Genomic DNA, 14,138 nt, shown 5'->3' with positions numbered 1-14,138 from the left:
AACCCCATCCTCACTAACGAAGTTCGATGCCAAAACCTTGCAATCAACAACTATTCTTGAAGAAGTCCCCCTCCCCCCTCCCTGAGCAACCATCTATCTTTAACAAGGAACTCAAAGGAAAAGCCTTGGAGCCTATGCCTCTTCATCGACAAACCTCACCAAAGGAGACAACCACATACTCGAAAGCCTCATCATCAACAACCACTCCACAAGAGGCTCGAAAGCCATCGTCAACAATGCCCATGAGTCCCAAACCTGTAACCGCAGCGCCAACCAAAGTCAAGGAGGGCCCCAAACCTTCCGCATCAACCAAAAAGAAAAATCCACCAAGACAACACAAATCAAGGTATCTTAATGATATTAAAAGTTGGGTGGAGAAGCAGCTACTTGTAACTCAAGGCTACTATGAAGGTGCCAATCGAATTTGGGTGCCTCGATCATGAAAGCCTCTTCCTTAACGCACAACATCTCAGCAAGTGTGGGTACCCAAAACATGCTCACTTGCTTTGAGGTGGTTGAAGATTGTTTGCTTACAGCAATAGATTTGAGATGCCAAATGTTTGGACCATGGATCTTATCTTTATTTGAAACATTGTTGTGATTTTAGTTGCCACATCTGTTGTGATTTGCGTGTTGCTAATGCTGTCGAAGTTGATACAGAAGCTATTGGAGAGACTCGATCCATTTAAACCTTTTTGGGTACCCATATGAGATTATTGCCATTAAAGTACGTGTGAGCTTGAAGTAAATGTTTTGGGATCCACCTTTGATGAAATTGTGGACATCTTCTTTGGTACTTTGACTATAGAGGCTTCATCTTTAGTGTGCAGGTATATTCCTCCTTGAGGTTTGTGTCTTTTGCCATGGGATCCATGCTTGAGTTGCTCCTTCAAAGTACGCTTGGACTTGTAGCAATGCCCTTGAAACCCAAACTTGTCAAGTAGGCATTGATATTTGTTGAACTCTAGTGGCTTTACGTGGTTTAGAATTTTGAGCTCTTTTTCTTCTAGACTCTCAAGGCTTGGTTTTGGAAGGTTTTGTTGTTTTGCGAGGTAGCCAAATTTGTCGATTATCCTCATTTGGCAGCCTTGAGAAAGAGAGTCTAAGCAGCCTTGAGAAGGTTATAAATGTGATCACGTCCACTTACCTCTTATTTATTTATGATCCCTTCATCTGAGCCAAAAATTAAAAACCATATAAACAAACACTAAGGTAGCAGGCCAAAAAATTGTTCATTTAAAAAAAAAAAAAACTCACCACTCTCGGGAGGTGGTGCCACAGCAACGATTGCCAGCTTCTCCTCCTTCCTAACTAGAATTCATAACTCCTCTGCAGTCCTAACCACTTAACAACCCCAAAGAAAGTCAGGAACGCTGACTTCTTCACAACCGAAAAGGGCTTGTTCGGCTTCCTCTCAATGGCATGTAGAGACATGGACTTCTTATGGAAGGAGTACTTCAGGGATCCCTCCCAATTTTGGGACAATCGGAACAGCAAGGTAAGCACTGTTTTACAATTTCATGAGAGTACAGGAAAGCTATTGGCTTTCCTAAGTTTTGTTTTGCATCACAGAGAAGCCCAAGATCCCCAGACTTCAGGCACAAACTGACAAAGGAGCCGCTGTGGATGGATGGCCGGCACAATCCGCCTTGGGTCCAAGAGCAGTTGGAACTGCAACTCCAAGTGAAAGATGGAGAGTTCTGTGTACGGAAGGATAAGCGGATGACCAAGGCCAAGGAAATCCACCACCGAGGTGAGGAGGTGCTGATTGTGACCAACGGTAACCACGAGGAGTTTCGAGACGCTACTGCTCTTGTGGCGTTGCTAAAGGCTTGTGCCAAGCAAAAGGACCTGTGCAAAGGCAGCAGAATACATGCTGATATTCTCAAAAGGGGGTTGCTTGAAAAGAACATTTATGTCGGCAACACCCTACTCCATATGTATGCCAAATGCGGCGCGCTTGCAAAAGCGCAAGGAGTGTTTGATGAGCTTCCAGTACGGGATGTAGTTTCCTGGAATGCGCTAATTGCAGGATATGCCCAACACGGGCATGGTGATAAAGCTCTGAACTGCTTTGGACGGATGCGAGACGAGGGCCTCTCCCCAGACGCAGTCACCTTTGTTTGCATCTTGAAAGCTTGCGGCGGCATAGGAGCAGCTGAGAAGGGCAAAGAGATACATGCTGAGGTTGCCAGGCAGGGGTTATTGGAGAAAGATATTGTGCTTGGCACTGCATTGGTGGATATGTATGCCAAATGTGGTGCGCTTGCAAAAGCGCAAGAAGTGTTTGACGAGCTTCCGGCACGGAATGTTGTTTCGTGGAATGCGCTAATGGCAGGATATGCCCAGCACAAGCACGGTCATGAAGCTTTGAACTGTTTTGGACGGATGCGAGATGAGGGCCTCTCCCCAGACGCAGTCACCTTTGTTTGTATCTTGAAAGCTTGTGGCAGCATAGGAGCAGCTGAGAAGGGTGAAGAGATACATGCTGAGGTTGCCAGGCAGGGGTTATTGGAAAAAAATATTATGCTTGGCAATGCATTGGTGGATATGTATGCCAAATGTGGCGCACTTGCAAAAGCGCAAGAAGTGTTTGACGAGCTTCCAGTACGGAATGTTGTTTCGTGGAATGCGCTAATGGCAGGATATGCCCAGCACAAGCACGGTGATGAAGCTTTGAAATGTTTTGGACGGATGCGAGACGAGGGCCTCTCCCCAGATGCAGTCACCTATCTATGCATCCTGAAAGCTTGTGGCAACATAGGAGCAGCTGAGAAGGGCAAAGAGATACATGCTGAGGTTGCCAGGCAGGGGTTATTAGAAAAAGATATTGTGCTTGCCACTGCATTGGTGGATATGTATGCTAAATGTGGCGTGCTTGCAAAAGCTCAAGACGTGTTTGACGAGCTTCCAGTACGGGATGTAGTTTCGTGGAATGCGCTAATCGCAGGATATGCCCAGCATGGGCATGGTGATGTAGCTCTGAACTGTTTTGGACTGATGCGAGACAAGGGCCTCTCTCCAAACGCAGTCACCTTTCTATGCATCTTGAAAGCTTGCGGCAGCATAGGAGCATATGAGAAGGGCCAAGAGATACATGCTGAGGTTGCCAGGCAGGGGTTATTGGAAAAAGATATTGTGCTTGGCACAGCATTGGTGGATATGTATGCCAAATGTGGCGTGCTTGCAAAAGCACAAGAAGTGTTTGATGAGCTTCCAGCACGGGATGTAGTTTCCTGGAATGCGCTAATCGCAGGATATGCTGAGCATGGGCACGGTGATGAAGCTCTGAACTGCTTTGGACGTATGCGAGACGAGGGCCTCTACCCAAATACAGTCACCTTTCTATGCATCTTGAAAGCTTGTGGCAGCATAGGAGCAGCTGAGAAGGGCAAAGAGATACATGCTGAGGTTGCCAGGCAGGGGTTATTGAAGAAAGATATTGTTCTTGGCAATGCATTGGTGGATATGTATGCCAAATGTGGCGCGCTTGCAAAAGCACAAGAAGTGTTCAACGAGCTTCCAGTACGGGATGTAGTATCCTGGAATGCGCTAATGGCGGGATATGCCGAGCATGGGCACGGTGACGAAGCTCTAAACTGTTTTGGATGGATGCGAGACGAGGGCCTTTACCCAGACGCAGTCACCTTTCTATGCATTTTGAAAGCTTGCGGCAGCATAGGAGCAGTGGAGAAGGGCGAAGAGATACATGCTGAGGTTGCCAGGCAGGGGTTATTAGAAAAAGATATTGTGCTTGCCACTGCATTGGTGGATATGTATGCTAAATGTGGCGTGCTTGCAAAAGCACAAGAAGTGTTTGACGAGCTTCCAGTACGGGATGTAGTTTCATGGAATGCGCTAATCGCAGGATATGCCCAGCATGGGCACGGTGATGAAGGTCTAAACTGTTTTGGACGGATGCGAGACGAGGGCCTTTACCCAGATGCAGTCACCTTTCTATGCATCTTGAAAGCTTGCGGCAGCATAGGAGCAGCGGAGAAGGGCGAAGAGATACATGCTGAGGTTGCCAGGCAGGGGTTATTAGAAAACGATATTGTTCTTGCCACTGCATTGGTGGATATGTATGCTAAATGTGGCGTGCTTGCAAAAGCGCAGGAAGTGTTTGACGAGCTTCCAGTACAGGATGTAGTTTCGTGGAATGTGCTAATCGCAGGATATGCCGAGCACGGGCATGGTGATGTAGCTCTGAACTGTCTTGGACTGATGCGAGACAAGGGCCTCTCTCCAAACGCGGTCACCTTTCTATGCATCTTGAAAGCTTGCGGCAGCATAGGAGCAGCTGAGAAGGGCCAAGAGATACATGCTGAGGTTGCCAGGCAGGGGTTATTGGAAAAAGATATTGTGCTTGGAACGGCATTGGTGGATATGTATGCCAAATGTGGCGTGCTTGCAAAAGCACAAGAAGTGTTTGATGAGCTTGCAGCGCGGGATGTAGTTTCGTGGAATGCGCTAATCGCAGGATATGCTGAGCATGGGCACAGTGATGAAGCTCTGAACTGCTTTGGACGGATGCGAGACGAGGGCCTCTACCCAAATGCCGTCACCTTTCTATGCATCTTGAAAGCTTGTGGCAGCATAGGAGCAGCTGAGATGGGCCAAGAGATACATGCTGAGGTTGCCAGGCAGGGGTTATTGGAGAAAGATATTGTGCTTGGCAATGCATTGGTGGATATGTATGCCAAATGTGGCGAGCTTGCAAAAGCGCAAGAAGTGTTTGAAAAGCTTCTAGTACGGGATGTAGTATCCTGGAATGCACTAATGGCGGGATATGCCCAGCTTGGAAAGGTTGAGACTGTTTTTGACTCGTTCAGCAAAATGATAGGAGAATTTACAGAGCCGGACCTGGTCACATTCGCTGTGTTGCTTACTGCGTGCAGTCACGCAGGTCTAGTGGATGAGGGGCAAATGTACTTTGAGACTATGAGCACAGTCTACAACATCATCCCAACTTTAGAGCACCACACCTGCATGGTTGATCTTTTCGGTCGTGCAGGGCACTTTGACAAGGCAATAAGTGTGATTGAGAAGATGCCACCTTCTGATTGTCTTCCGCTTTGGTCTGGTCTGTTGGGTGCTTGTCAAAAATGGGGGAATGTGAAGCTTGGAAGATGGGCCTTTGAGCATGCAGTACGGTTGGATGAAAAGGATCCTGCCGCATATGTCCTCATGAGTAATATATATGCAGCTGCTGGCATGGGACAGGAAGCGGACAAGGTTGAAGATATGAGATGGAAAAATGGAGCTTGGAAGATACCAGGATGTTGTTGGTGGACTGATGCAATTAGAAATGTACATTCATTTATTGTGGGGGATGGGAGTCATCCCCAAAGCAAAAATATCTATGCAAAGCTAAAAGACATTGGTCAAAAAATATCGCTGGAAGGGTATTCCCCAGGTTTGCACTGGGTGTCACAAGCCATTTCAGATGATGCAAAGGAAGATGTGCTATGTGCGCATAGTGAGAAGTTGGCCATCGCATGTGCCCTCATCAATACACCTGAAGGGACACCTATACGTGTTACGAAGAACATGGGGGTTTGTGGTGACTGCCATTTTGCTACATCGCTCATATCAAAGATGGAGAAGCGCAAAATTCAGGTCAAAGACGTAAACCGTATTCACATTTTCGAGGATGGAAAGTGTATTTGTGAGGAATACTGGTGATGGTAGTGCAATTGTGTTGCCTGGCTGCTGTTGAAAATTGTGATGGTAGTGATGAAAATTTGAATACTGGTAGCAATTGTGCAACTCAGATGAGGATGAAAATTGCCGGACAGAACTCTTCAGTATGCTGAAGTTGAGCATTTGTTCTCTTTTAGCCTTTTAGGACTTTAGAGCTGAGTTGTACAGCAACGGTTTTTTTTTCGTTCTCTCTTTTTTGTGTTGTGTTGTTTGGTGTAGTTGTTTTAATCAAGAGCCTTCCATAATCATTGATGTAGAAGTACACCCTTACTCTGAGTGATCAGCTCAAACTAGTTTGACTAGTATTGCACCTGAGCATTGCTGCGGCCGACCAAGGTTCCAGAAAAGAACTATTCCTTCTCTACAACCATCTCTCTCTCTCTTTCGCGTGCACACACACACACATGCACATGCACATGGCCCTCTCCCTCTCTCTGTCACGTACACACACTCTCAAATGTTGAAACTCTCTCTCTCTCTCTCACATGCACACGCATATACACACTTGCTCTCTCTCTCTCTCTCTCACACACACACACACACACACACATGCACACACTCCCTCTTTCGTTCTTACACTCTCCCACACATAGAAGCGGTCTCTCTCCCTCTCTCTCCCACACACACACGCGCGCGCGCGCGCGCATGCGTATGCACACATACACACACACTCTCTCTCTCTCTCTCTCTCACCCACACACACACACGCGCGTATGCACACACACTCTCTCTCTCTCTCTCTCTCTCTCTCTCACGCACACATACACATATGTAAATATATAGTATATACAATATTATGTTTTAGATACATATACCTATACATAGACGCATATACTTATACATATATACATGTATTTAAAAATATAAATACAATATACTTGCAATGCTTTAGTTTTCACTTGTAAATTTTTAATTTGCACTTTTAAAAAACTACAAATTTTTAGGTGATGTAGTTATAATTTGCGCAAAAGGTCAAAATTTTTTTGACGAAAACCCTCAAATTTTGAGGAAGCAATTTTTTTTGACTTGCTAAGAAAAATGTTTTCCGCAAACACCGCACGAGGGCTCCCACTAGCTACTACAACTGATCCACTATTAACCATTTCAAGAGGTGAGATTGAGACAATAAGACCAACAACTTAATTGCATTGTGGGACATGCGAACATAGCATGTGGTGGCACTTTATTTATAAGGCATCAAACCATACACAAAAAACATCATGAATGCTTGGTGTGACTCAAACTTGGCACCTCTACCAAGAACTGCGAGCATCCTATCCTCTTGGGGTCACAATATTGCACCATTTTCTTTCACAATGTCTTTTTCCAATAATGGTAAGTGTAAAATGTATTAAAAAGAAAAATTGATAAGTGTAAAATGTATTACATTCTCCCATACTTTCAAACCATACAAATCCATCAAGTTTAGATGAGTAGTTACATATCTAAAACATTATTTACATATCTAAAACATTATCTAGCTCTAGCCCAAGAGCAAGCAAGCAAGAGGGAGCATTTTGACAAGCAAAAAGCCTTGCTTCTACCTCCTCATCTTGTATGCCCAAAACAAATGCAAGAAAACCATGAAGAAAAGTAGACAATCCTCCTAGAGGCAACCAGGAGGAAGTATTCTGACAAGAAACAAGGCTTGCTTTTGCCACCTCATCTTGTACACCTAAAGCAGAAGCAAGGCAGCCATGATCACTCTGATAGCCATGACTTGAGCAGGTAGCAACAAAAGGTTCTCCTAAGTAAAGTCCTCCATGAGAGACTCAACATCACCGGAGGGTTGCACGAATTAGGTTGAAAGGACACAAACCCAAAAAAGGATAAGACTCAAGTCTTGTAAATCAACCAATTCTAGGGAGGTTGGAGGTTAGATTGAGTATGAAGCATGCTAGTGTATCTACATACCATAACACTTCAATCAAGACATGAAAGATTGGAGATAATATATCAGTTGAGTGAGAGCACTCTCTTTCAAACCAACTACCAAAAATGAGAGTCTTATGTTCATTGAAACCAAGATTGGTAAGGCATCCACACCTTTATATCAAACCTCGAAAGCATCCATTGCTCACAAAGAAACGATCCTAGCATAAGCAACTACTATAAATTGTTCAGAGAAAACTTGAATAGGAGAATGAAGCATCAAAGGCATCCACACATTTTCATCTAACCTCAAAAGCATCCATTGCTCACAAAGAAGTAAACCTAGCATAAGCAACTACTATAAATTGCTGCGAGAAAACTCGATTAGGAGAATGAAGCATCAAAGTTGACCAAGAAATCCTAACACCAATAGATCCCATCAGCCAAGCTACCTCCAAAAAGATAGCAACGATGCTTACCTCCTATAATGCACATAAGCACCCTGTCCACCTTTGGCCAAGTGGTGACATGGATCCTAGGAAAATTTTAATGGTCAATTTGTAAAAGTTTCATAAGTTGTGCAAGTTAGGGTTTAGGACTTAGGAAAGTGGGTGTCTACTTTATTGGACATTAGGCCAGTCGATGCCTAATTAAAGAAACCTAAGTCATTTTCACATCATCATTGTGTGATCATTGTAATCATAAAGATTACTATACTTGAGTGATTGTTTAAAGCTATCTGGTCCCTGCCTAATTAAAGAAACCTAACTCGATTAGGAGAATGAAGCATCAAAGTTGACCAAGAAATCCTAACACCAATAGATCCCATCAGCCAAGCTACCTCCAAAAAGATAGCAACGATGCTTACCTCCTATAATGCACATAAGCACCCTGTCCACCTTTGGCCAAGTGGTGACATGGATCCTAGGAAAATTTTAATGGTCAATTTGTAAAAGTTTCATAAGTTGTGCAAGTTAGGGTTTAGGACTTAGGAAAGTGGGTGTCTACTTTATTGGACATTAGGCCAGTCGATGCCTAATTAAAGAAACCTAAGTCATTTTCACATCATCATTGTGTGATCATTGTAATCATAAAGATTACTATACTTGAGTGATTGTTTAAAGCTATCTGGTCCCTGCCTAATTAAAGAAACCTAACTCGATTAGGAGAATGAAGCATCAAAGTTGACCAAGAAATCCTAACACCAATAGATCCCATCAGCCAAGCTACCTCCAAAAAGATAGCAACGATGCTTACCTCCTATAATGCACATAAGCACCCTGTCCACCTTTGGCCAAGTGGTGACATGGATCCTAGGAAAATTTTAATGGTCAATTTGTAAAAGTTTCATAAGTTGTGCAAGTTAGGGTTTAGGACTTAGGAAAGTGGGTGTCTACTTTATTGGACATTAGGCCAGTCGATGCCTAATTAAAGAAACCTAAGTCATTTTCACATCATCATTGTGTGATCATTGTAATCATAAAGATTACTATACTTGAGTGACTGTTTAAAGCTATCTGGTCCCTGCTTATTGGAAAGCGTAGTAGACCATAACCTATACTTATATTAGGAGTTGTGTGCTATTTGGTAACATCGTGCTTGCTAGTCCAACATTATCTACATCCTTCTCTCTCTCTCTCTCTCTCTCTCTCTCTCTCTCTCTCTCTCTCTCGCATTGGGTTTGGGTGAGTTACTTGCTGTGTTTGTTGCATTCATAGCATCTATGGGCCTATAAACCTTTTTTACAACTGCACATTTTTAACATAAGGTAATGTTAACTATAAATTATTAGAGTGGATCATTTTTATCCAAAAATTAACCCTGAGTCTTCTACCTTAATTATTTATCTGAGACTCGTTTATTTATTCATTTTTCATAAAATGGAAGTAATGAATAGCCAAATTTAAGAAACATTTGAACAAATTTATTTGGGATTACCTTGAATTTATGATTTTTGATGAAATTTGCACTATTCCCAAGCTAGAAAACTTATGGAGAAGTAGGGGAGAGCAAGTACTCCTCTTTTCCACCTTCCTTTGAAAATTTGCATCTTTTATTGATGGGGAGTTAAGAGTCAGTTGAGTGCTCTCCTATATAATAGGGGCATGGGGCACTCTCAAGGGATGTTCTCTTGTGTAGAGCATTGTATCTACTCTCTTGCCATTTCATGCTAGAGCTACTCTCTTGCCATTTCATGCTAGAGCTATGAGCTGTTGGATTGAAGACATACTTCTTGGTGGTATGGGACACCAAGGTTAGGTATATGGATCTTCATTATATTTATGTGTGCACCCTTGGGCTCGGGGACGGTTGGGTGGATGAGTATATGCCTAGTGTTTGCATTTTTGGGCATAGTGATTAGCTAGAGAGATCTTTAGGGTTTTAATAGTGGTATCAGGGCGGTCGCTAGTTAATTTTTTCTCCTCTTAATTTTCTCTCATTATTCTAAAATTTTAGGATTTTTAAAGTAAATTTTAACATTTACTAAGTAATATTTGTTATGTTTTGATTATTTTTGGTGGCCTATGCATTGGGAACGTCAATATGGCCTTTGGAACGTGGTTCTTCTTGACTTGGATGGACGTATTGACGTTGTAGGGAAATTCCATGAGTGGAAATGCTATTTTTCTATATTTTTATGGTTAAAATAAGCATTTTATGGATTTTTTAAACAAAATACCCCACATGTTTATGCCGATTTTTTATCGAATTTCAATAGCGGGTAGCATGTTGATGCATTGGGTTCTCTATCGTGTGTGCGGCATTTTTTCCATCTCTCTAATCTGAACTTTTCTTCATTTTCTCTCCCGTGCTGCGTGAACACCTCTTAGGTGGAAAGATTTGATTAATGCTAATCATAATTATAGATTATCTCCTAAACGAGAGGTGGACCATAAAATTGAGCTAGTGCTGGGTGCAAAATGTGTTAGTATTCCTCCATATTGGCTTAGTCAGACGAGGTAGCCAAGCAACTAGTTAAATACTTGAGGATGGGTCAGATTAGACCAAGTAAGTCTCCTTGGGGTGCACTAGTTCTCCTGGTTAAAAGAAAAGATCAAGGTATCTGGCGGATGTGTATTGATTATAGAGGTCTTAACAAGGTTACAATTAAAAATAAATACCCATTGCCTAGATCAGATGATCTTATTGATAGGTTACAAGGAGCTAAGTATTTCACAAAGCTTGATTTGCAAACTAGTTATCATCAGATCCGTATTGCAAAGGAAGATGTCTGCTTTTAGGACACGTTATGTCCATTATGAATTTTTAGCGTTACCCTTTAGTCTCACTAATGCACCAGCAACTTTCCAACATATCATGAATGATATATTTAAGGATCTGTTAGGAAAATGCGTGGTGGTTTTCTTAGATGATATTTTGATATACAGTAAAACTTTGGCTTAGCATGAGGACCATCTTAAAGAGGTTCTCAGAAGGCTCAAGAAGGAGAAACTGTATTATAAGTTATCTAACTGTGATTTCTTCAAAAAGGAATTGTTATACTTGAGTCATAAGATCTCTCGAGATGGCTTAAGTATAGATTTGGGTCGGATCCAAAAAGTTTTAGAATGGCCAATTTTGTGTATGGTCAAGCAGTTAAGATCTTTCTTAGGTTTTGTGGTATTTCTTCAAAAATCTGTCAAGGATTATTGGAAGTTGACAGTGCCTTTTTACCAACCTTCTTAAGGGTAAAAATAAGAAGTCTAATTCTCCGATTGAGTGGAATGAGAAGCTACAGGAAACTTTCGATACTTTGAAATATAAAGTTTGAGATGCTCTTCTGTTAGCCTTACCAGATCCTAGCAGGACTTACATTGTTGAGATTGATGCTAGTGATTTTGCGGTAGGCGTAGCTTTGTTCCAGGATGAGAAGCTTGTGGCCTTTGAGAGTAAGAAACTTAATGATGCACATACTAGGTACCCAATTCAGGAGAAAAAGTTGCATGTGATCATTTATGCTTTAAAGGCATGGAGACGGCATCTCTACGGGTCTCAATTTATGGTCTTGATCACCAGTCTTTATAGTATATTTGTGATCAACCGCACTTAAAAGGTAGAAAGGCTAAATGGACTGAGTTGATGCAGGACTTTGATTTCATGATTAAATACAGGAAAGGTAGCTTGAATCGCATTGCTGATGCATTGAGTCGAATTGGTTAAGTTGATGAACTTAGCTTCACAGAAATTACTTCTAACTTGTACGATTCACTCATGAGAAAATGCAATACAGATATTTTCTTTGGAAAATATTGGAATTTGGCCAGGTAGATCAAAACCTGGTGAATGAAGGAAAAGCCAACCAATTTTTTATTCGGAATGGTCTTTTATTCCGAAATGATAAGGTTTGCATGCCGGATGTGTGAGAAATTAAATTGAGGATCCTATTTGAGTGCCATGATGCACCATCGGCAGGACATCCTGGCATATAATGTACCTTGGCTTTGGTTAGAAGGATATTTTATTGACCAAAAATGAAGGATTTTGTTCAGAATTATGTGGTCAAGTGTCATCAGTGTCAGAATAATAAGTCAGAGTGCTTTAAATCTACTGGGTTATTACATTTTTTGGAATATCCGTCTAAAAAGTGGGAAAATATTTCCATGGATTTCATTAAGGGACTTCCACGTACCAGCAAGGGTCACAATGCCATTTGGGTAATCGTGAGGATAGATTGACAAAGATTATTGGAAGCTCTCACGGTTGGCCCTCTATTAAAAAATCAACTTGAGAAGAAATCTATGCATGCGACACAAGAATGGGTTAAATCTCCCCCACCATGAGAGTGGCTCACGTCCTCTTCATGGTGTATTTAAATATATTTCCTTGTACAAAAAGCAAGAGCCAAAAAATACATGTAGCCAAAAATATGGATCTCCACATTGCGCTTGAATAAGCCTAAATACAAAAGTGTGAACACTCTTCACTCATAAAATAGAACTAATACGCACACTAACCCTACCACTAATCTGCACTGACATTCACAATATAAGCTCAAAATATGTGACAAGTTAGAGGTGATCAGTCTCGCTTGCACATAAAATAAATATCTATCAAATAAATCCATAAATTCCAAATAATGTGAATAACTTCAATATTCTTGTGTGGTGAAAAGCAAGTGTCCTCAGTTGTTAAACATGCAATACCTCAAAGTCGGTACCTTTGCATATTTAGACAACTACGTGCAATACCTCAATTTGGTGACTTTTGCACGAAAGTAAATAGAAATTGAAAATATCCAAAATATTAAAATCTCGTGCAATACCTCAATTCGGTGACCTTTGCATGAAAAAAAAACCATGTGTGATACCTTAAATCGGTGACCGTCACACATACCAATGCCAATACCAAAAGAAATTGAGAATCGTGTGATATCTCAAATCTGTGACCACACATATCAATATCAAATACCAAAATAAATTACCAATCATGTGATATCTCAAATCTGTGACCTTCACACATATCAATATCAAATACCAAAATAAATTACCAATCATGTGATACCTCAAATCGGTGACCGTCACACATATCAATATCAAATACCAAAATAAATTACCAATCATGTGATACCTCAAATCGGTGACCTTCACACGATTACACCGGTCTCAATACCAAGTGTAAAATTCACTGCAGTTTATGAAAGGACTCGATCAGGGCAGAGTGTGTAGCAAGGGCGTGGTCTGGAATCCACTGAGATTCTTCTATAGGATGATTCTTGTACTTAACCAAATATCTGACATAAACATTGCCATTGCGAGTTGTAATTTGCTCACGATCAAGAATTGCTTCTGGAACTAAAATTTATGTATCAGCCTCTAAGACATGTGTGTCATCATAAATGAGGATAGAAGGTGGCTTACCTTTAAAGGGTCTAATAAGACTAATGTGAAAGGAATTATGATTATTACAATGGTCAGGAAGGGACAAATGATAAGCATTGTCATTTATCTTAGCAGTTATTCTAAAAGGCCCATAAAATCGTGGAGATAATTTAATGGCTGGATGTTTCTCAACAGACTCTAACCTTCAACCTTTAATTTGCTATCCCCAGCACCTAAGGTCTTACGACTTATAACAAAATAAAGTAAAAATAAGATGAATCCATTCCATCTAAAATAATTATCCTTTATATAAAGAAATCATGTGTGTGCGTGTCTCTGAAACACTTATGTACGTATTAAAAATATTTAGACTAAACATATATACATATATATGGATAAGAAATTATAATTATAACTATGATGCATGAAAACAGTTATAATGAATAATTGGGGAACATGGGAAACAGTTATGGTATATGCAAAAAAAAATTTATAAATATGTGAATGAGTCTAGACATTCTAATTAATAAGTATTGTTATAGTAAATACAGTATGATAGCGAGAAAAAAATATATAGTTAGAAAGTTATCTAATTATCATCATCATATTATGAGAAAACAATAAATTACATATGCTCGATAGGGGCTAGCTGTGAGTTATGTGCATTATTACATTCGCATTATTAAAGATGAAGTTTCTGGATCTCAATAAGCGCGGATGGTCCAATTCATATATATTTTTCCT

General features: G+C 41.0%; 1 protein-coding gene across 1 annotated transcript; it reads left to right on the top strand.

The window, feature by feature from the left end:
* The first annotated feature begins 1,216 nt into the window (after positions 1-1,216).
* Positions 1,217-5,965, top strand: LOC147629534 (pentatricopeptide repeat-containing protein At2g27610-like). Its single transcript, XM_086812806.1, has 2 exons — positions 1,217-1,498; positions 1,573-5,965. Exons 1-2 carry the CDS (start codon positions 1,418-1,420, stop codon positions 5,683-5,685), a joined length of 4,194 nt encoding a protein of 1,397 aa, XP_086668932.1. The 5' UTR covers positions 1,217-1,417; the 3' UTR covers positions 5,686-5,965.
* The last annotated feature ends 8,173 nt before the right edge of the window (positions 5,966-14,138 follow it).

This window comes from Cibotium barometz, chromosome 18, assembly GCF_041138505.1.
Source record: "Cibotium barometz isolate CiBa-2024 chromosome 18, ASM4113850v1, whole genome shotgun sequence".
Classification (NCBI taxonomy): domain Eukaryota; kingdom Viridiplantae; phylum Streptophyta; class Polypodiopsida; order Cyatheales; family Cibotiaceae; genus Cibotium; species Cibotium barometz.
Note: the sequence above shows the minus strand (reverse complement) of the source record. Positions and strands in the feature narration are given on the sequence as shown.